The 24,546-nt window shown below is 43.9% G+C and overlaps 1 protein-coding gene across 2 annotated transcripts in view; it reads left to right on the top strand.

The window, feature by feature from the left end:
• dnajc18 (DnaJ (Hsp40) homolog, subfamily C, member 18) overlaps positions 1-24,546 on the top strand; it is a 70,457-nt gene that overhangs the window by 29,807 nt on the left and 16,104 nt on the right. For both annotated transcript variants that reach the window (XM_072512220.1, XM_072512221.1), the window contains exons 3-4: positions 3,780-3,925; positions 20,745-20,930. In XM_072512220.1, the coding sequence (XP_072368321.1) occupies positions 3,780-3,925; positions 20,745-20,930 (332 nt within the window). The remainder of the gene's footprint in view (positions 1-3,779; positions 3,926-20,744; positions 20,931-24,546) is intronic.

The following is a 24,546-nucleotide window of genomic DNA, read 5'->3' as shown; positions in this document are numbered from 1 at the left end:
ATATTACCATAAAAGTGATGTCCTGATGAAAAAATGGAGACCTTTACATATGCAGGCGGATGAAAAGTGAGCAGAAGTTCATCAAGTGGTATTGCCGGTAGGGTATAGAAAGGAGGTGTTGCGAGAAGCACATGAGGTACCAGTGGGAGGTCATTTGGGAGTAAGGAAAACTCAAGCTAAAATACAAAAACATTTTTATTGGCCTGGACTACATAAAGATGTAGTTAAATTTTGTCGATCATGTCACACATGTCAAGTGATAGGGAAACCTCATGCAGTGATAAAACCAGCGCCTTTAATACCCATTCAGCATTTGAGGAATTTTACTAATTGATTGCGTAGGACAGCTTCCTAAAACAAAAAGTGGGAATCAATATCTTTTGACTATAATGGATGTGTCTGTTAGGTTTCCAGAGGCCATTCCAGTACATAATATTACAGCTAAAAAGATTTTGGAGGAGTTACTTAAATTCTTTACTGTATATGGACTACCCACCAAAATACAATCTGATCAAGGATCGAATTTTACCTCAAGGTTATTCAAAGAAGTTATGGATAGCTTAGGACTAAAACAATGTAAATCAACTGTGTACCATCCAGAATCGCAGGGAGCGTTAGAACGGTGGCATCTGACATTAAAGACAATGTTGAGGGCTTATTGTAAAGATTATCCAGAGGATTGGGATAAAGGAATTCCATTTTTATTGTTTGCAATTAGGGATGCACCTAATGAGTCAACCAAATTCAGTCCTTTTGAACTAATCTTTGGTCATGAGGTAAGAGGACCACTTAAATTGATTCAGGAAAAATTGGTGAGTGAGAAATCAGAACTTACATTATTGGATTACGTGTCAAATTTTAAGGGACGATTAAATAGAGCAGGGGAATTGGCTAGACAACATTTAAAAGTTGCACAACATGTGATGAAATGGGTAGCGGACAAGAAATCCAAAGTTCGTAGTTTTGCCAGTGGGGATAAAGTTTTAGTATTGGTACCAGTGGTAGGTTAACCTTTAAAAGCAAGGTTTTGTGGACCTATCAGATTGAAAGGAAATTAAATGAGGTGGATTATGTAGTACGAACGCCGGATAGAAGGAAAACTCACCGCGTGTGTCATGTGAATATGCTTAAAAGATACTTTGAAAGGGAAGGAGAGAAAAGGGAGATTTTAATGATTCTAACTCAAAAGTGACAAACCAAATCCAGATGACTGTAAATTTGACATACCTCAAATTAAATTGGAAAATGAGGATGTTCTTAAAAATTCGGATAATTTGTTGAGTTACCTTCCAGAGGAAAAATGGACTGACCTAAAAGAGTTATTGATATCACATGGGCAAGTTTATAGAGATAAATTGGGAAATACTAAAATGGCTATACATGATGTAGATGTGGGAAATGCTGTTCCTATCAAACAACATCCAGATAGACTTCATCCTTTAAAATTGGCCTACGTTAACCAAGATTGAGAGTATGCTTAGAAATGGCATAATTGAAGTGGGTTGCAGCCAATGGAGCTCACCCATCATGATGGTACCTAAACCAGACGGTACCCAACGGTTATGTGTGGACTGTAGAAAGGTTAATGCAGTTACAAGAATGGATTCTTATCCTATCCCACGTTTGGAGGATTGCTTTGAGAAAGTGGACAATCGTTTTTTATTTCCAAACTGGATTTACTTAAAGGTTACTGGCGGGTACCTTTATCCGAAAGGGCAAAGGAGATTTCAGCTTTTGTGACTCCAGATGGTATATACCAATTCAAAGTTATGCCATTTGGCATGAAAATCGCCCCAGCCACATTTCAACGGTTAACGAACAAAGTTGTTTCAGGATTACCCAATTGTGTGGTATACATCGATTTGGAAAAGCCCAAGTCACTTTCCTTGGCCATACAATCGGACAGGACCGAATGGTTCCACGGAATGTGAAAACATTATTGGGGAGTTTCCGATACCCTCGACTCGACGGGAAATAATGCAATTTCTTGGTATGAGTAGATTTTACAAGAAATTTGTACCAAATTTTAGCAGTGTGGTTGCTCCACTGACAGACTTGCTCAAGAAGCGTAACAAATTCCAGTGGACAGTGGAGTGTCAACAGGCAATTAATGGCCTGAAGGCTGTGTTAACCACTGCTCCTGTGTTAGACATCACAAATTATATGAAACCATTCAAAGTGGCGGTTGATGCGAGTGATGTGGGCGTAGGTGCGATGCTTCTACAAGACGACGACGAAGGGCTAGAGCGGCCTATTGGTTATTTTTCAAAGAAATTGAATTCTCACCAGAAAAAGTATTCAACGATTGAGAAGGAGACTTTGGTGCTGGCTTTGCAACGTTTTCACATTTATGTGACCAGCAATCCGTCTGACACCATTATATATACTCTTCATAATCCGTTGATGTTTTTGGAGCGATTCCGGAATAACAATGCAAGGCTGTTTCGCTGGAGTTTATTGTTACAGCCATTTCATTTAAAAATAGTACATGTGGCAGGACGAGAAAACGTGACAGCTGATGCTTTGTCACGAATGTGATGAACAGAAGCAGGTTCAGTTGGAGGAAGAACAAAAATGGACTATATTATTATACCTGTTTGCGTGTGTTGTTTTTTGAAACGAAAAAGTATATTTACTATGTGCATTTCTTAAAGGATAGGGAAAAGGTGAAAAATGAAACCATCTTGAAGTTGATGGTTTATTTTTTTTTCTTGGGGGGAGGTGTCACGAGAATGTCACTTTAAGAAATGGTAGTCTGCTAAAGTTACTACAGTGATGTCAGAGTGTGGGTGGAGCTGAGCTCTCGCTCTGCTTTTTAGTTTCACTTTGTGAAAAGCTTGGCTGTGTCTGTTTTTTTGGTTTAGTTTCAGTGTTGAAGCTGCACTCAGCCACAGAAGATGTAATGTTGTTCTCTCTGCCATGTAAAGACTATCTCTTGATCATTTGGTGAATTCAGAGTGATAACTGTTCTCAGTGGTGAATTTAAACCTGATGTGCTTCTGTTAAAAGTTGTTTTTTTAAGTCTTATGGATGTTAAAAGGAAAGTAAGGATTACTTAGTGTTGTATTCTTTGGGGGTTGTATTTGAATTGATGGTTGCTAAGATGTTCACTGTTTTAAAAAGGTTAACTTGAGTTCATAGAATGAACATTGTTTTGCTTTTAAAAAATACTTTTCGATTTCTGCTGTACTACACCTGTAGAGTGGGCCATGTGCTCCCCATTCCACAATCTAGTAAAAGTCGTGGGTCAGGTGAATACCATGATACACTTTGGGGTTCTCTATACCCTGGCCCATAACAAATATAACTTAAATTATCTAGGGAATGTGTTTCTTCAGGGGCATAATCTTGTAGAAAAGTGCAACTACCATGACTATACCAGCAGAGTTTAAATTTAATGTGTGAATTTTAACAAGATTACTTGTTACATTGTGACTTTTCATAATGTCCTGTTGCACTCTGATGTTTATTCTGCATCCTGGAATTAACTTCAACCTCCTCTGTATTGCCTGATCAAAAAATTATGAACTTCTAAAATTGGGAGTTATATGAATACTTGGTTTAATCCATCTGTTGGCACTTAATGCAAAAAGTGTTCCACTTCCTCCCACTGTTGTCATGCACCTCAAAGGACAGACACATGTACAATCACGCTACAATGTATCTTTGCTGTTTTTCTAATACTTCCTCTTCACCTCGCCCCTGAAGGGAAACTCTTCTAGATTATAGTCTATTCTAGGTCATACTCTATCAAATAATTGTTGTGTTATGCTTTGCAGGATTAAAAGATGTAAGAATTACTATGAAATTCTTGGAGTTGGTAGAAATGCAGATGAAGAGGATTTAAAGAGGTCTTATCGAAAGCTGGCATTAAAGTTTCACCCTGATAAAAACTGTGCCCCTGGTGCAACGGATGCATTTAAAGGTACAATGCAGTAACTTAACATTTCTGAAATCAAGAAGAAATAGCAATAAAGGAAACAATGGGATGAAGGATGAGTAGAATTCCAGAATCTTAATGAAAACCATTAGCTATTTTAGAAACTCAACAAAAATGCTTATTTTAAGTTGCTATTTTAATATTTGAATCACCAAACTCTCTCTCATTTTTCAGTATACTTCACATGCCATCGTAGATTACTGAATTTTCTGGTTAAAATTCCAGCGATTTGTGTCACTTTTCAAAGCATTTTGAACAGAACTGGATGATCTTTCGGTGTCATAGGAGTGCCTGGATACCACCTTCAGTTCTGTTTGTCTGATTTTTAATTTCCTCGAGAGAAATTGCATGAATGAAATTGTAGGATTTCTTAGTTTCTAATAAGAGTATAAAGTCCGGTGATAGATTTGCAAAACTTAGTACAATTTCAGATATAAATAAAAATCAAAAGCCCAAAGGAGCAAAAGAAAGAGAACAAAGAAAAGAACCACAAGAACAAAGACAAGAACAATGCGCACGAAAGGGTCAAGCTTTCTTATACATGTGCATTTTTGGTACACCCCTTCTTTGTCCCCCCATTGGCTTAGTAATCCTGAGTTGTGACTCCTGACTGGTGCTCCATTTCAGCATTTTATACCAATATTTACACTTGCATCTAACTTATTGGCTGCACTTACATTGTTACATTGTCACATTTACGGTTTGGATTCTGAAAAGCTGATGTGTCACTCTGAAGATTTAATATTTCCCCATAATTTCAACATTTCCCCACAGCCCCCCCTTTTGATTCTTATTAAAAAAAACTAATCACGTGAGAGCAAGCAAGCGGAAAATAGCAAAGGGACACGTTCACAGATGCCTTTGATTATCCCTTTGTTCAGGGACAGCCTTCAACACTGGAATGTGGCAAGCTGATACACTGTTACAATCCTTTAAATTTAGGAAGCGCGCTTATTAGGCAAGAGGTGAGGTCGGGAAGTCTTGAGAGGCATAACCTTAGGAGTGGCTTCAGGTAATTGTTTCAGGCTGGTGGGTCTGGGCACTTAGGTTCACCTGTAATTGTCCCTTACAGGTCTGTTCTTTGGAGTACCTAACTTGAGCAATCTCTGCATTGCTTGTTAGACCACCTGCCCTGGGTGTTTTCGATTCTGGGCAGCGTTCTGCAGTGCTTACATATGTCAGGTCCTCCTTATGGGTCCTTCAGACCTGTTTCAATAAACTCTGCCCCCTTTCTCTGTACCCCACCTGGTTGAGTCTGTCTCGGTGGAAGTGAAGAAAATTGAATTTGTACAGGGAGTGCAATAAATGTTGGGGAATAGTTCCGAATCTTAAATCCTCGATGTCTGAACGAACTCCCACTAGCAGGTCTTGGGCTAGGTTATTAATTTCATTCCTTGCTTCCTACGTGGATGTCATTTCAACTTCTGAGTCACTTATAATAAGCTTCCAGTTTTTACAGGGTGAGATCTTACTCTTTAACCCCTTATCTCATTATTATTCTTGGTCACTTTCTTTCTCTATAACCATAAGTGTGGTGATATGTGCAGGGAGAAAATTCACTTCTTTGCTTTTGTTTTAGACACTCCCCACTTGTAGATCATCTCACTCAATATAGTTAAGTTAACATCCTGCATGGACTTAAAATATACTCTAGCTTTCCAATCATCTATCCATCTTGTGGATACTCCTCACCAGGTTTATCCTGTCCCTTCATTGTGCTCACTTTGACAGGTATTAGTATCTTTGATTCTATCCCATTATTCTAAATCAATTTCTTTTATGAAGTATGTGTCAGTGCCCTGATCACTCAATCGTGCTGTTCCACTCTATTGGCTCCATTGACCATTTCCTGTCATGCTGTTTGTCAAGTACTGTGCATGCATGTGACCTGCTCTTCAATGTATAATGGCAAGGAGTTTCAAAGCAGTGAAAGAGTCTACTTTGAACTGATTTCCTGCCTATTAGTTAGTTCACACGTAACTCATCTGCACGCTTACGCAGTGCCCCAAATGTCATACCACACATTCTTGAACCTTTTGTGATCTTATCAAAGTTGTTGCTTATCTCTCCACGTATGGTCTAGATGCCTCGGGTGGTGGCCAGAGTATCAAACTTTTGTTCTCTTAAATAAAAGCATAGACAAGGACACCAGAATTACCAAGAGAAGGTTTATCAATTTACTAGCCTCCACTTACCCCTTCATATTAATGCCAGATTGAAATATTCCATTGAATTGCACCCAATATTCCAATTCCTACTTCCTGTTTTCATTTCCGTCTCTATCGTCTATCCTCAATTACTTAATCCTGTCCCAATCATGAGCCCTGGAGAAATCTTGCAGTCCAATAAAATATCTTCATGTTTAAAACAGAAATCCGACATTTCCAATTGATTTCAGGCAGTAACATTTTGTTTGCTTGTTCTTTGTCTTAAATTACATTTTTTTTACGGTAACTTGCTAAATTGCATTGCCTTTTCACATCCCAGAAGTGTCTCAAATTCAAACAAGTGTTGTTGGCTTTCCGATTGTCATTAATGTCCAGTTCATCTCCTCTTCAAAACAGGTTTTGTCCTTGTGTCCATGGAAACCACCTAAACTGTGTATGTGATTTGTTTTCCTTCTTTTTATTGTCCACTTAAAATCCCTTTAAATGTCAGTTTTTTTATTCTCTCCACATCACCGTCATTCTCATTACCCATCAAATAGATTCCACTTTTGATTCCGTTCCACCTTGTTCAACTATCGTCCATCCTGTTCTTGGCTCTTCTTTCACTCCGCCGTATCCCACCGCCACAATGACCTCCTCTAATTGCTCTTCTCCTACCCAACTCACTTCTTCGATGCCAATCTGCACATCACATACATATTCCTTTCCTCAATGTTCATAAATCCCACTTGGTTGTTCTTCTCATCCTTAACTACTGTAACCCACCCATTTAGGTAATAGACACTCCCCTTGAGCCCTTCTAGCATCTGAGATCATTTCAATCTTCCCATGCTCAGAATCTGCACTAAGGGGTGTTCGATATGGATTTCCTATATCCAACAGTAACTGCTGATTGCCTGTTAGAGTAACAGACTACAGGTCACTTATAATCACCACATTGTTGGGTCAGTATGGCAATGTAGTAATTCCCATTATTATGGCCATGTATGTTGAAGGGGGCATGTAAAATCTGGCAACCCTATTGCTGACGTTGTTGCAATGATTTGCCTAAGACTGGTGATGCGACCTTCTGCTTCGCCATCTATTCTGTCTTTTACAACTTCTCACTGAATGGCCACCCCCCTTTCATTGGATTTTAAATCAGACTGACTATTGCTGCAAAATTTAAATTCTTACAAAGGGGGCGGCACAGTGTTTAATACTGCCGCCTCCCAGCCCCATGGACCCGGGCTCCACTCCAGCCTTGGGTGACTGTCTGAGGGGAGTTTGCACTTTTTCCCCAGTGCCTGCGTGAGTTTCCTCCCACAGTTCAAACATGTGCAGGGTGGTGTATTGGCCATGATCAATTGTCTAATAGTGTCCAAGGTCGTGTAGGTTAGGTGGGTATATGGGGATAGAGTAGGATAGTGGACCTGAGTAGGGTGCTCTTTCAGAGGGTCGGTGTAGACCCAATAGGCCAAATGACCTCTTTTTGCACTGTTGTGATTCTGTGATGCAATGATTCTATGAAATAAATTCTCAAATTCCTGAACCTACTGCAAATCTTGTTCCAGTTCCAGTTACCTGTAAAATAAAACACGCAAGATACGTTCGCTTGGGGAAAACTGGGTTAATTTGTCTGAACATATCTCATAATTCAAACTTAAAATTCCTAATTCCTGTAAAAAAAAAAAAAAAACTTCTTTAACAGGCAAGGGTTAATACTCTGTTCGTTTGAAAAGGGGCTGAGTAAAAGTCTTCAACTGAACATCATTACATCACCACCCCTCTTTGTGTTTCTGGTTACTTCGAAACAATGAGGGACTCCTTTCTTTAATATTCTCTCTGTTACACTTTTTTTGAACACAGATTTTTATTTTTGGCTTTCTTTCTGGTTGTGTCAGGAATAATAATTTTTTTTGAACTTGACAAGTTTTCGCACAATGTCAATCCAATTGGATTGGTCAAAATAGATAGGTAGCCTGCCTCAACGTCTACCGACCGGTGGCCTTGACGTCTGTTATCATGAAGAAGTGCATTGAGCGGCTAGTCATAAGACGGATCAACGCAAGCCTCCCAGACGGTCTAGATCCATTGCAGTTTGCCTATCACCGCAACCGGTCCACAGCAGATGCCATCTCCCTGGATCTACAATCAACACTGGAACACCTCGACAACAAGTCGAGAAGAATAAAGGGATTAAGGGTTATGGTGTTCGGGCCGGAAAGTGGAGCTGAGTCCACAAAAGATCAGCCATGATCTCATTGAATGGTGGAGCAGGCTAGAGGGGCCAGATGGCCTACTCCTGCTCCTAGTTCTTATGTTCTTATAAGACTGCTGTTCATAGACTACAGCTCCGCACCGACAGGACTAATAACCAAACTCTGCAATCTTGGACTTGACCCCTCCCTGTGCAGTTGCATCCTTGACTTCCTCACCAACAGACCACAATTTGTCAAGATAGGCAACAGCACCTCCTCCACAATAGTCCTCAACACTGGGGCCCTGCAAGGATGTGTGCTCAGTTCTCTACTGTACTCCCTATACACACATGACTGTGTGGCAAGATTTATCTCCAACTCAAATCTATAAGTTTGCGGATGATACGACTGTGGTGGGCCATATCTCAAACAACGAAGAATCAGAGTACAGAAAGGAGATAAATCAGTTGATTGCATGGTGTATCGGAAACAACTTCTTTCTAAATGTCGGAACTGATCATCGACTGCATCAATGCAGTCGAGATGGTCGATAGCTTTAAGTTCCTGGGGGTCACCATCACCAACAATCTGTCCTGGTCCACTCACGTTGATGCAGCAGACAAAAAAGACCAACAACGTCTCTACGGAAGCTAAAGAAATTCAGCATGTCTGCATCAACTCTCACGAACTTCTACAGATGTGCCATACAGAGCATTGTATCTGGCTGCATCACAGCTTGGTATGGCAACTGCTCGGTCCAAGATCGCAAGATCTTTGTTGTTTGAGATACGGCCCACCACAGTCATATCATCCGCAAACTTATAGATTTGAGTTGGAGTTAAATCTTGCCACACAGTCATGTGTGTATAGGGAGTACAGTAGAGAACTGAGCACACAAGCTTGCCAGCCTCACATTGATTCTGTATGCACCTCCTGCTGCCTGAAGAAAGCAGACAGCATTATCAGAGACCCCTCCTACCCAGACATTGCCTTCTTCCAGACCCTTCCATCAGACAGAAGGTACAAAAGTCTGAAGACCTGCACATCCAGACACAGGAACAGCTTCTTCTTCACAGCTACAAGACTCCTCAATGACTCCCCCTCGGACTGATCTGTTCCCTGTAAGAACACTATTCCTGACTCCTTATGCTGCTCTTGCTCATGTATTTGCTTTGTTTGGCCCCTTGTTCCACACTGTAACCAATCACTGTTTGTCGATGTACCATTTGTCAATGTACTCTATTGATTATTCTTTTTGCCTACTATGTACATACTGTGTATGTTCCCTCAGCCGCAGAAAAATACTTTTCACTGTACTTCGGTACATGACAATAAATCAAATCAAAATCAAATATCCCAAACTCTAATAAATCCCATTGAATTAAAATGATCGGATTCTGAATTTGTATCTGGATTTAAATCCGCACATGTTTATCAAATATCCTGGAATCATGCCTCTGGCCAGAAAAACATGACTCCAGGTTTTGTTAGCTGTTTGGCTTAAATCACTTAAACTAGGGCATCAAAGATGACAATTTCAGACAGAAACATCAATGCTTGAAACAGCTGCACAAGAATATTATTCATACACAGGCAGCAAAACATATCAAATGCTTTAAAACAGCAATAAGTAATATGAATTGCATCAATGTCCTTGTGATTCTGTTGTAAAGTTCCAGAGTGTCTATAATTTAAAAACTCCAGACATGGTTAATTCCCCAGAAAGATGAACCTTAACAAAACGTAGCCCAAAACAATAGTAACACCAATATACAAACATTCACATCAAACAAACAAAACATACCGATTCATCAACCTTCTCTCCCTGCTACAGATTCTTAAAGAGACAAAAGGCTGCAAGCTCACACTCTCTTGGCTGAGATAAGAAATAAGATACTCCATTCTGCTGCATGATAAGACATAAAATCATTATTCAATCCATTTTTGTTTATTGTTCCTTATAGGCCAATCTCCAACAAATGATTCCATAGGCATCATCTATTCTTCGTTAAATTTAAATCTCAAAGGCATTTTCACCCCAACACACGAAGCCCTACAAAACCTTTGTTCCCTAACAGGGGCAATGTGATAGCACCATAAAATTCTCACATTTGTTCCGAATTCCTCTAGTGGGAGACACCATAATTTTGCTCAATCTCAGTTCAGGTTTTTGGATAAATTAAATTGTTGCTCCATATATACTTTTAATTGCCAATGGATCTCGTCTTCCAAGACATCCGGCGGCGCCTGCCTTTGACGGTGGTAGGCAACTGTTTGTTCTTTTCCTCTGCCATCATACCGATTCTTATTGGGGGTCTCAAACCGTGGGGCTTTTTTAGCTGGGTTGGTATATATCTATACTTTATACCGACAAATTTAAAATGATCTGACTACCAGACCGGAGGGGACTGAGGTCGTGTTAAGAGGATTGCTGAGTCTAAAAAAAACGGCCAAGGACTCTTTTAGAATGAAGAGGTGTCCTGACCTCTGGAGTCCGACATAGGTCCGATGTCCAGATTTCTGGTTCTTTTTCCTCTAGCGTCCATGCTCGTAGCACCAAGTTGTAGGATATCTTATTTTCCTATTTTCCAATAAGAGTTCAAATCCGGTGGTAGGTTTAGATTGAGTTTATTGCAAAACGTAGTACAATTTCAGATATAAAAAAGAAACAAAAACACAAAGGAGCACAAGAAAGAGAACAAAGAAAAGAACCACACCCACAAAGGGTCAAGATTTCTTGTACATGCACGTTTTTGGTAACACCCCTTTGTTCCCCCATTGGCTTAGTAATCCTGAGTTGTGACTCCTGATTGGCACGCCATCTCAGCATTTTATGCCAGCATTTACACTTGTATCTAACTTACTGGTGGTGGCCATGGAGTGAGTGGTCGCACATTTGGTGGCTCCTGCTCGTGGCGGTTTTTGCGGACCATTTCCCCAGTTAACAGGTGGATGTGAAGCGGAATAAAGGTGCAGGTACTGAGTGGAAGAGATTGACTCTCTGGTGTTTGGAACTGAGGGCCAGAAGTGGGTGAAAAAGAGGGAATCAGTTGGGGGGAGCTGGTACAGCGCCTGCGATGCTCGTGGAGTTGGCAAAGGGGCAGGGAGCGGCCCTGCCGGCTCAACGGTCAACGGACCAGCTGGTGAGCTTCTTGAACAAGATGTTCACCCAGCAACGAAAGGAGAGTCTGGAGAACCTGACCCGGGCGGTGGATTCGATCAAGGCGGTGGTCGACCGCTTGGAAATGAAGCTGGCGGCCCAGCGTCAGGCGATCTAGAAGATGGAGGAGGTGGCGAGGGAACATGAGGAGCAGTTCGCCTCGATGGCAGCAGAGATAGGGCTGATGCAGGACCAGCAGAGGCGGCTTCAGGAATATGCTGAAGACCTGGAGAACAAATCACGCAGGCAGAATACAAGGATCGTGGGACTGCCGGAGGGGAGTGATGGAGCCGATCCTAGCACATATGTGGGGAGGATGCTGGAGAAGCTGCTCGGAGAGGGTGCGTTGCAAGGCCTTTGGAGGTGGATCAAGCACACAGGGTGCTAATGAGGAAGCCCCAGAGAAATGAGCCACCGAGAGCGATGGTGGTGCGGTTGCACCAGTTCCTGGACAAGGAGCAAATTATGAGGTGGGCCCGGCAGTCAAGGTGCTGCACCTGGGAGGGCAGTGAAATCCGAGTGTACCAGGACCTGGGTGCAGAGCTGGCCAAGAGGAGAGCGAGTTTTAACAAAGTCAAGGCAACCCCCTACAAGAAGGGGGTGATGTTTGGGTTACTGTACCCGGCACATCTGTGGGTGACCTGCGAAGGCCGGGAATTGGGCTTTGGTTTGGCGGAGGAGGCGGGATTTGGTGGAGATGCTGTGACGTTGCTGTTAACTTGTGTTTGGGGCCTATTTTTTCTTTTTCGGCTTCAGGTTTGCTCTTTGGTATTTGTTAGGGGATGGGCTTGGGGAGGAGTTGTTTTTGTTGTTTGCACTAATGTTCAAGCGGGGATTGAGGGGAATCAGTGTGGGGAGGATGCTAGGCGCCATGGGCGGGGACTGCCAGCCTATCTAGGCGAGCTAGCTTATGGAAGCACAATGGAGGATGAGTGGAAGGTCAGTGGGGGGCAGGGATAGTTGCTGGGGGATTTGGGGGTGAGAGGGAAGTACTGCTGACAGGGGCAGGGCTTTTAAAGTGTTAAGGGGAGGAGGATCGATGATAGTGCGCGCCCTAGGGCGGGCTGGGGAGGTGCGGGACACAGGCCGGAGGCTGGCCCAAGAAGGACTATGGTTGATCAGCGGGGGCGGCAGACAGGGGCAGGGTGCCCCCCCTACCAGGCTGATCACATGGAATGTGCGAGGATTGAATAAGCCAGTCAAGAGGGCCCATGCGTTTGCACACTTAAAGCAATTGAAGGTGGATATGGCCACGCTACAGGAGACTCACCTGAATGTGGGGGACCAGATTGGGATGAGGAAGGGATGGGTTGGGCAAGTATTTCATTCGGGATTGGACTTTAAAATGAAGGGGTTGCCGATTTTGGTTAATAAGCGGGTGGCGTTCGAGGTGGGAAATATAGTGGCTGACTCTGGGGGATGTTATGGTGAGCGGGAAATTGGAGGGAATGCTGGTGGTGTTGGTAAACATCTATGCCCCAAACTGTGACGATGTTGAATTTATGAGGTGGGTACTGGGGAGGATTCATGACCTGGACTCTCATCGGCTGATTCTGGGGGGACGGGACATTAATACGGTCCTGGATCCGAGACTGGACTGGTTGAGCTCGAGGTTGAGGAGGGTGTTGGCTGCAGCTCAGGAGCTTCAGGTGTTCATGGAGCACTTGGGGGCTGGGGGGGGGGGGGGGGGGGGCATGGATCCGTGGAGATTTGGGAGGTCGAGGGTGAAAGAATTCTCGTTTTACCCCCACGTGCATAAGGTGTACTCTCAAATAGACTTCTTTGTGTTGGATAAGACATTGTTGGCTGGGGTGGTAGATATTGCGTATTCGGCAATAGTGGTGTCGGACCAAGCCCCATACTGGGGGGGGCAGCTCCCGCAATGGTGGCTGGATGTAGGACTGGTAGTGGAGGAAGAGGTGTGTCAGCGGGTGAGGAAGGCCACCTGGGGGTTTGTAGAGATTCATGATAAGGGGGAGGTGTCAGCAGGTACGGTTTGGGAGGCACTGAAAGCAGTGGTCAGGGAGAAGTTTATTTTGATTCGGGCACGCAGGGAGAAGGCAGAGTGTGTAGAGATAGAAAGGCTAGTGGAAGAAATCCTGCAGGTGGACAGGAGCTATGCAGAGGCCCCAGAGGAATGGCAGCTATTTGAACGCCAGAGGTTGCAAATGGAATTCAGGCTGTTATCCATGGGTAAGGCGGTAGGGCAGTTAAGACGGGTCAGTGGGGGGTATATGAGTATGGGGAGAAAGCGAGCAGGATGTTAGCGCAACAGTTTAGGAAGCAGGGGGCGGTGAGAGTGTTTGGGAAATGGAAGGAGAGGGTGTTTAGGGAGTTTTATAGCAAATTGTATGAGCCAGGGCAGCACGGTAGCATTGTGGATAGCACAATTGCTTCACAGCACCAGGGTCCCAGGTTCGATTCCTGCTTGGGTCACTGTCTGTGCGGAGTCTGCACATCCTCCCCGTGTGTGCGTGGGTTTCCTCCGGGTGCTCCGGTTTCCTCCCACATTCCAAAGATGTGCAGGTTAGGTGGATTGGCCATGATAAATTGCCCTTAGTGTCCAAAATTGCCCTTAGTGTTGGGTGAGGTTACTGGGTTATGGGGATAGGGTGGAGGTGTTGACCTTGGGTAGGGTGCTCTTTCCAAGAGCCAGTGCAGACTCGATGGGCCGAATGGCCTCCTCCTACACTGTAAATTCTATGAAAAAAACCCAAAAAACACCCAACTGGGGATGAGGCAGTTTCTGAGAGGGTTGGAGTTCCCGAAGGTTGATGAGGAGCTGATGGAAGGCCTGGGGGCCCCAATTGGGCTTGTAGAAGTAGTGGAGGGGTTGGAAGCGATGCAATCAGTCAAGGCCCCGGGACCAGCCAGGTACCCGGTGGAATTTATAAGTAGTTCACAGGGGTTTCAGGTTGGTAAAGGCTTTCACTGAAGCAAAGGAGTTGGGAGTGTTCCCCCCCAACGTTGTCGCAGTCGGCGATTATCCTCATTTTAAAGCAGGATAAGGACCCAGAAAACTGTGGGTCATACAGACCGATCTCCCTGTTAAATGTGGATGCCAAACTATTGGCCAAGATCCTGGCCAGAAGGATCGAAGACTGTGTCCCAGGGGTAATAGGGGAGTACCAGACGGGGTTCGCTAAGGAGCGGCATTTGGCGACCAACATTAGGAGGCTGCTTAATGTAATTATAATGCCTCCAGAGGGGCGCAAGGTTGAGGGTGTGGTGTCCATGGTCGCAGAGAAGGCCTTTGATCGGGTGGAGTGAGAATACTTATGGAAGGTCCTGGGGCGGTTTGGGCAGGGATTTGTGGACTGCTATACCAGGCACCGGTGGCAAGTGTGCGGACGAATCGGGTGAGATCAGATTACTTCAGGGTACACCGGGGGATGAGGCAGGGATTTCCATTTTCCCCACTGTTGTTTGCCTTGGGTATAAAGCCATTGGCATTGAGAACGTTGAGGGTCTGGCAGGGAATAGTACGGGGCGGTGGAGTGGAGCCCAGGTCTCGTACGTGGACGATCTACTTCTGTACATATCGGACCTGCTGGGGGGGATTGGAGGGATTATGGGCATATCAGAAGAATTTGGCCAGTTTTTGGGATACAAATTAAATATGGGTAAGAGTGAGGTCTTTGTGGTCCAGGTGAGGGGGCAGGAGAAGAGATTGGGTGAGATGCCGTTCAAGGTGGTGGGAGGGAGCTTTCAATATTTCGGTATCCAGATGGCGCGGGAGTGGGAGCAGCTGCGTAAACTGAATTTGGGTCAGTTGGTAGAACAGATGAGGGGGGACTTTCGGAGGTGGGACATGTTCCCGTTGTCATTGGCGGGGCGGGTACAGACGGTCGTCCCGAGGTTTATGTTTGATTTTCAGAGCCTCCCAATCTTTATCCCCAAGTGAGTGCAGTGATCTGGGGATTTATTTGGGGGGTGAAGAAGGTGCTGCTGGAGCGGAGGCATTGGGAGGGGGTGCAGGCTACTCCGAATTTCATTAATTACTGTTGGGCGGTGAATATTGCGATGGTCAGGACGTGGGTAGTGGGGGAGGGGTCGGTGTGGGAGCGGGTGGAAGCGACATTATGTAAGGACACGAGTTTGGGGGCATTGTTAAAGGCACCTGTGCCATTCTCGCCGGCTCAGTACTCCACAAGCCCGGTAGTAGTGGCAGCCCTGAGGGTATTGGGACAGCGGAGGCAGCACATGCGGTTAGAGGGGGCGTGGCGTGGGTACCGATATGTGATGACTACCGATTCGCTCCGGGGGGGGGGGTGCTTCGGAGATGGTAGCGGGCAGGGATCGAGAGATTTGCACCTCTTTATTGATGAGTATTTCCAGAGCTTGGAGGAGGAGTTTGAGTTGCCAGGTGGGAATGGGTTCCGATATCTGCAGATGAGGGATTTTGTGTGCGGAGGCAGGTTTCCACCTTCCCGCACCTGCCGCACCAGGGACTGCAGAATAAGGTGGTGTCGAGAGCAGGAGTAGGAGGGGGGAGTATCGGAGAGATCTATAAGGAGCTGATGGATTGGGAGGGAGCCCCAATAGGGGAGATAAAGAGAAAGTGGGAAGAAGAGCTGGGTTGGAGGCTGGATTATGGGAGGAGGCCCTGAGGTGAGTCGATGCATCCTCGTCTGCACCAAGCTCAGCCTGATACAGTTTAAGGTGGTCCACAGGGCACACGTGACAGTGGCCCGGATGAGCAGGTTCTTTGAGGAAGTGGAGGATAGGTGTGGACGCTGTGCAGGGGGTCCTGAGAACTATCTCCATATGTTTTGGGCATGTCCGAGGCCAAGTGGTTTCTGGCAGGTATTTGCTGACGTCATGTCAGGTCTTACAAGTGAGGTTGATGCCGAGTCCAGAGGTGGCGATCTTTGGTGCGTCGGAAGACCTGGGAGCCCAGGGGGTGAGCGAGGCCAATGTCCTGGCCTTTTCACCCTGGTGGCCCGGAGACGGATCTTACTAGGATGGAGGGACTCTGAACCGCCGAAGTCGGGGGTGTGGGTTAGCGAAGTGGCGGGGTTTCTCAGACTTGAGAAAATTAAATTCGCCTTGAGGGGTTCATTGCAGTGGTTTGCTCTGAGGTGACAGACGATCAGCGACTTCTTCGAGAAAAATTAAGCTGTCAGCAGGGGGAGGAGAGGAAGGGGAGGCATGGGAAAGGTGAGTAAGGACAGGAGAACCAACAGAGGGGTGATTGGGCAAGGTGACACTGTTTGTGTAAGCCATGTTAGCTGGGGTTTGTGCTTGGGGGTGGGGGGTGTTGGTTATATTGTTGTGTTTTTGTTGTTGTAATTTGCTGTTTAAAATTATAAATGCCTCAATAAAATATTTTCAAAAACAAAACCTTACTGGCTGCGCTTACATTGTTACATTGTCACATTTGGGGTTTGGATTCTGTAACGCTGATGTGTCACTCTGAAGATTCAATATTTCCCCACAATATATTTTCCCACAGTTTCAATATTTTCCCACAGTATATTTTCCCACAGTTTCAATATTTTCCCACAGTATATTTTCCCACAGTTTCAATATTTCCCCACAGAAATCAACTTTGGCCTTTTATTTTTGAGGTGCAGCTGAACATGTACTTAGCACCTTTTTTGCAAAGCATGAGATTAGTGCCTAGAATTTGTTTGAAATAAATTACACCGCTGTTGTTTATTTTTCAAGAAACTTTGTGTTTGGTGGCCTGGAAGGGGATTTACTGCTCTTTATTGTTGCATTAGTATATATCGGGCATGAACAACTGAACCACCTGGAGGCATTAGTGCAGTTTTTAAAAAGCCAGTTCGGCCTACACTCTTCAGGCAGCAGGGAAGAGATGGACTAGGCTTAGCGTTTCATTTCATTCTAATTTTACTACCTGTTTTATTTTTTTATATTTTCTAATCACACATAGACACAATTATGACTGTGCAGACAACATGTGGACCCTGTAGCGCACAAAGACTCCGAGAGACGAATAGAATGAAGTCGATGAGGCTTTATTAAGCGTGACTGTTTCCCCCGCAGTTCGGACTCCTGCGGGGGAGGACTCCAGGTACTTATACTCCGCCTTCAGGGCGGAGCTAGAGGTCAACGTCCAACCAGGACCCGGGATCTATCAGCCAATGACATCATGGCTGCACAGTCCCACATGACCCCTAATGCATACTACCACATTCACCCCATGACACCAAGCCAAAAATAATGAACACAGAACTTGAGCATGCAGTACTCCATACACCTTCTCATGGAAAACAAAGGCTGGGCCGAAAGATTTCTGGATGTAGGTGTCATTAAGCCACCCAGAAATTTAACTCATGCTATCTGGTGAAAGATGGCAATGGCACCAAGTAACAACTCTCACTTCCAAGGCTCACAACATAGAGGTGGAAAAAGTTAATGACTTGACCAAGGCTTGGGGAGATGTAATCACTGGAACTTTCATCATTTCTTTTTCGATCTCCCTGGGTGCCTGCATATTCTTCAGCCTCTCAAACCATCACCTGTGCAATATTTCCTTCACAGTCCAGTCGGACAAAGGGAAGCTCTAATTCTACATCTTATAGTCACCCACATCCCCCTCAGCAATCATTTATCATTCAGATCCTTGAAATTCCTTCCACTGCTTTACCAATCTCTTTACCTCCCCCATGCTACTTGGCACATACTTAACTGATAGTTTTGCCTTCATTCACTATACTCTTGCAGGACAAATTGACACAGCGTGCTGGACAAGTCCATGCATCTTGTGAGCACCTGCTTAGTCTTGCTTTGGGAGAAGGGAAGGTCAGTGACACCTTACTAGGTTCATGGTGAACATCTATGTCATCACTAGCATGCCTCAGAAACAGTACACAAACAGAACATTCCACCATCTTTTCCCACGTTTCGTCTATTCTTGCCTTCTACTTATCTTTTCTACAAATTGACTATTATTTTTTCAACAAATTGACTATAGTAGTTGGATGCAGGATAAGTTGCTGGGGAGATTTCCCTTTGCATTCCGAGTGTAAATGAATTTGATCACCTCTTAAAAGCGCACCTCATCTTGTGGGGAACTTTGTAAACTAACCAGGAATCATCTCTTGCATACCTGGTCTTATCGAAGCATTGCTTTAAAGTCAAAAGAGCCATAGATTTGCTTCAATCTTCATGGTATGAATTTGAACATGCAGTTCAGTGTGAACACTGGTCCAGTAGATACAAGACCTTCCTCCCTTAATTGCATCTGTTTGAAATAGAAAACCAGTTGCATTCCATGGACAAGGCAGCACTTGCCAAAGAGATTTATCCAATGTGAGGTGGCAATAAATAAAGCAAATTTGAGTATTGAATTGGATTATCAGGTTAACTGAGTTCAAATCCTGAAGGGAGAGATAAAGGGGCTGGTTTAGCACACTGGGCTAAATTGCTGGCTTTTAAAGCAGACCAAGCAGGCCAGCAGCACGGTTCAATTCCCGTACCAGCCTCCCTGAACAGGCGCCGGAATGTGGTGACTAGGGGCTTTTCACAGTAACTTCATTGAAGCCTACTTGTGACAATAAGCGATTTTCATTTCATTTTCATTTCATTTCATTTTCATTCATTTCATTTCATTTTCAAATGAACCTTTTTTCTCAAATTTTACCCGAACTTGCATTGTGAGATATAAGAACATAAGACATAGAACATACAGTGCAGAAGGAGACCATTTGGCCCATCGGGTCTGCACCGACCCACCTAAGCCCTCATTTCCATCCTATCACCATAACCCAATAACCCCTCCTAACCTTTTTGGACACGAAGGGCAATTTGGCATGGCCAATCCACCTAACCTGCACGTCTTTGGACTGTGGGAGGAAACCGGAGCACCCGGAGGAATCCCACGCAGACACGGGGAGAACGTGCAGACTCCGCACAGACAGTGACCCAGCAGGGAATAAGGGTCTAGCCTGATGTACTCTGTAAATACTCAACACATTCACCCTTTTCTCTTTCACAATTTCTGGAAAACCCTCAAGTGTATGGTAAGACTTGGAATTTACTGCACAGAATCAGGCCATTCCTTTGCACATGCAAAAACCAGTTGTAATCAAATTTACCTCCTTGTTTTCATATCCCTTCTCGCCCTTTTTCTACTGCCAATTATCCACTCTGTTCTTGAACAGCTTCTGCTTCCTCTGTTAACCATCTTTTTCTGTAAAGAGGTTTCTCCTGCCCAGTTCTAAATCGTCGCTTATTAGCATTGAATTCCACATGCTACTTTTTAATTAATTTCCTCTTCTTGTCAATATCCCTGAGAAAAGTGCAGAAATATACAATTTCTTCTTTTTCCTGAGTCGAAAAAGCTCATATCTAGCATTGGATGGCATTCCACTTCTATTGTAAGTAAATTTATTTTTTGTTTTCCAAATCAGGGCCATTTTGATGGTATCTTTTCTATTCTAAAAGTATGTCTGCTCTCTTCCCAACAGAATCAATCACTTCTCCCAAAAGTTAGGAATTTGTTGAAAATTTTAGTGAACAGCTTTTGGCTTTTAAGTAAGGCCGTTTTTAATGTCAAAGTTTAAGCCATTAGATTCTTAGGTTCTTCCAAAAAAAATTATTTATTTTAATTGTATTCATGGTACTCGCCTCAAACTCTGAAGTTGTGTAGTTTCTGAAATGTCAGCAATAACATCCATCTTGTCCTATTTGGGGTGACTCTTGACATTCTGTTCATAATTAACAGGGATCACTCAAGGTGTTAGTTGCAGGACTAAGGAGATAATATGTGATCCTGCTCAAAACATTTTATAATAAGAAAAACTGTTAAGAATCATAGAATTATACAACTCGGGAAGACATTTAGCCTATCATGCCTATGGTACTTCTTCAAATGAGCAATCCAATTGGATTCCCTCCCCTGCTGCTTCCCCCTAACATTGCAAATATTTCCTCTTCAGGTTTGTATACAATTACCTTTGGAAAGTTACTATCGAATCTGCTTCAGTAGTACATTTCTGATTATCGTAACTCACAGAGTATAAACATTTCTTCTCTTGTTCATTTTTTCTAATTGTGTTAAACCTGTGCTGTTTGGTTATTGCCAATTAAAATGGTTTCTTGTTTACCTGATCAAAACGGTTTATAATTTTGAAAGTACGTTCTGAAATTGACCTGAAGGGTATGCCTTTAATTTGAGTAACTAATAACTTAAGTCATGTTGTCTAATTAATGCTGTTTTGGCTGTCTAAATTTACAACACATAGTTAATACTCAAGTATTGTAATAATATTCTGACAGCAAAGTGATGAAATATTATTAACCGATATTACTGATGTCTGTTTTAGCAATTGGAAATGCATATGCTATACTGAGTAACCCAGAGAAAAGAAAACAATATGATCAATATGGAAAGGAACCACCAACTGTCTGTAGTCCTTCTGCCAACTATTCAAAGTATTACAGAGAATTTGAAGCAGATATAACACCTGAAGATTTGTTCAACATCTTCTTTGGCGGAAGGTTCCCCACAGGTTTGTTTTGGTTTAGTACTGTACAAATATATTTCAACTATAATAATCATGGTGAGCTGGGCTAACTGGGAATTATCCTACATCTTCACTTGTAATCCAGGATTTCTTATTTAAATCTTTCATTATGAATGTGTAGATTTCTATGGTCTTCAATTGATTTTTTTTTGCTCAGGTTGCTTTCCTTAAAGAGACCATGTCCATTAATCATCCATGGGTCAAAAGCTCGAACGACAAAATGAAAGAAAGGAAAATAAGGGAATATATAGGAAGGACCCTGAGAATGGGCAATGGCATGGCGAGGCACATGTCATGGAAACAGTCTTGGATTTCAAATGACTCATGGCTATAAATAATTTCTGAATAGATTATATTTAGTCGTCCAAACTTTATCTATCTGCAGCATTAATGAAGTAGAACTGCAAAACTGCTTAATGGGTCACATGGCCCTAGCTAGACTGGCAGCAGAAAAATAATATTTTGTGCAGGTGGACTGTGAAGTGAGGTTGGTAACCTCCAGCAATATCAATTTCTTCGGAGTTATAGAAATGAACCATGTCCCAACTGGGAAAGAGTGCGCTCCATATCAGACAAAAGAACATGCTGCAGAAATTTCACTCTAGTTTGATATGAATACTCTTACACAGAGTAAGCAATTACCAAGTCCAGGTCATCAGCTGACCCAAAAATAATGATTGAAATGAGTGTATGCTGATCACTTGTTGTTACGTAACAGAGTTATGTTACTGGACTAGCAATACAGAGCCTTGGACTGATGCACTGGAGACAAATGATAAAATTCCACCACAACACCTTGGGAATATAAATTTGGTTAATTAACTAAGTCTGAAATTAAAAAGCTCATCGGTTATGGTGACCGTGAAACGACTGGATTGCCTTTAAAAACCCATATGGTTGGTTCATTAATGTTCTTTCAGGAAATAAATCTGCCATTCCTTCTTGATCTGGCATATATATTGTTAACTGCCCTTTTAAATAACTGAGAAAGCCACTCGGTTGTATCAAATTACTGTGAAAATCTATTAATAAAACAGAACCAACCATGCTGCATTGACATCTGCATTTTGTGTGTCAAGGCACGCATCGTAAGCAACCCTGCTTTTGGCTATTGTCTGGAAAAACTGCCCCACAGCTTAGTCAAGCAACAGTCTGCTGTGCTGCAGTAATACTTAGAAACTTAGAAAATCATACAGTTGAGCTAATGTCCCCAACTCTCCATCCCATCCCATCTTCTGGTATACCCAGCTGGTGGGTGGTTGGGAGGGAGCAGCCATCAGTACACCTCCATGTTGAAAACCACAATATACTCTTGAGTGAAGACTTCAACATCCATCAGCAAGAGTGGCTTGATAGCCCCTACTGACCTGAGTCCTGAGAAGGTAACCAGCAGACTGGACCTGACACAGGTAGTGAGAGAACCAACATGAGGGAAAAATCTTCCTGACCTCATTCTCATCAATCTTTCTGTTAGAAGTTCATTTACCTGTTGATGGAAGTAAAGAATCGTCGTCAGACAATGAAGCCTTTAGAGCTTCATCTGCTAAGTAAATGGCTGAGGCTCCTGCTGAGACTTTGGCCACTCCCCTGATGGCTGAGATTCTCACAGGTATCTTGGCGGTGGAACTTAAAAAAATATGGTAGGCTGTCTCTGAGACCTCAACAGAGCGATCAAAGGAGGCCTGGCCCCCATTTGTGCATCCTTAGCAGAAATGGACGAGAGGGTAAAGGTGCAAGGTGCGATGCTACAGGATGTGGAGGTGGTCCTCTCGAGGCTGAGTGACCAAATCGCCTCCCTGGACGTGGAGATGGCACGGGTGGCCGGGTATAACAAGGCGCCAAGTGCCAAGCAGGACGATCTGGAGAATCGCTCCAGAAGGTGGAACTTGAGAATCTTAGGGCCGTCAGAGAATCTGAAAGGCACAAATTCAATGGTATACATGTCGCAGATGTTTGGGATGATAGTGCGGGAGGGTGGAATGACATTCCCTCCCGAATTGGACCTTGCCCACAGGTAGCTCGGGCAAAAGCCCCATTCTGATGAACCACCGCTTGTGATCATCGTGCGCTTTCAAAGCTATCAAGGGAAGGAAAGGGCCCTGCAGTGGGTAAAGGACCATTGGGACTATAAATGGGAGGACCATGCCATGAGACTCTACCAGGATATGGAAGCGGAGCTGGCGAAGAGGCATGTATATTCAACAAGGCCAGGGCTGCATTGTACAGGAGCAATATTTGATTTGGTGTGGTATATCCTGCACGCCTTCAAGTCACTTAGGATTCTAAATACTACCATTTTGATGTGTGAGCGGAGGCACAGACGTTTGTGAAGAAGCATGGACTGGGGTGGGTCGAGCTAACTGTGAAATGGACTTGTTGTGAGATTTATGTTTGTGGTGTGCGGTTGGGATATTTGGGATTTGTTGGGAGTGCTTTTTGGACATTCTGGAGTTTGAATTTGTATTTATACTGTTGTAGGATGGGTTTCTTTTACTATTAAAGTTGAATATGGTGGGGGGCTGGTTGGTGTTATGGCTATTTGTTCTGTTTTTACTCTTGAGTGGGGGCCACCCTGCTAGCTGTATAGTTAGTTAACAGGAGTGGAGTGGTGGGGGTTATTGTGGCTCGTACTTTAGGGGGGGAGGTTTCAAGGATGAGTTTAGGATTTTTGTTTTTGTTTTGTTTGGGGTTGGGGGAAGGGGTGCTCTGCTCTCTGACGGTGGCTACAACTTTTCTATTTTCTTTGTTTACCTTGCTGTTTTCGGGTTTATTTGGGTGTGGTAGTGGCGGAAGACAAGGGGGGGGAGGGGTGCTCTGCTCTCTGACGGTGGCTACAACTTTTCTATTCTGATGGGGGGAGTTGGTCGCCACCTTGGATGGGCCTGACATCGGCATTGAATGGAGCTGGATTATCCCACGTGGTGGGAATTGTTAACGTTAATAAAATGATATCTTGCTTTATTTCGGTGGGCAAGACCCCATGGATTCATAGGATGTATCTGCAGTGGGAGAGACAGTCGGGGGTGGCCTAGTACTGCCTAATCTGTTATTTTATTATTGGGTTGCGAACATTGAAAAAGTACAGTGGTGGTTTAAGGATCCGGATTCCTTTTGGAGGTGGATGGAGATGAATGATGTATGGAACTAGTTTGAATGCATTGGTAAACTCCGCTTCCATTCCCCCCCTCCCCCCAATTTACTTCAAGCCTGGTAGTGGTGGCCACTCTGAGAATATGGAGACAGTTAGGCAGTAATTTAAGCTGGGCGCCATGTCAGTGTTGGCCCCAATCTGCAGAAATCATCTCTTTTTGTATCGGGGGTTTGGACTTGTCGTTCGGGCATGGGGGGAGGCAAGAGCTGGGAGGCTTGGGGCCTATTCATAGAGGGGAAATTTGACGGTTTTGATGAGTTCAAATTCCAACTCCCAAAGATTAACGTATTGGTTTTTTCAGGTCCGTGGCTTTTTGCGCAAGGAGATTTGTTTCCCTTGGCACCCTTGCCCTCTCTTTTGAATAGAGTCCTTTCGCTGGCTGAGTTGGGGGAGGGGAAGATATTTATGGTCGGATATTGCCGATGGAGCAATGGAGCAGGCTTTGTTGGA

Source organism: Scyliorhinus torazame, chromosome 7, assembly GCF_047496885.1.
Source record: "Scyliorhinus torazame isolate Kashiwa2021f chromosome 7, sScyTor2.1, whole genome shotgun sequence".
In the NCBI taxonomy this organism is placed as follows: Eukaryota; Metazoa; Chordata; class Chondrichthyes; order Carcharhiniformes; family Scyliorhinidae; genus Scyliorhinus; species Scyliorhinus torazame.
The sequence above is the reverse complement of the archived record's forward strand: the minus strand, read 5'-3'. Positions and strand labels throughout refer to the sequence as shown.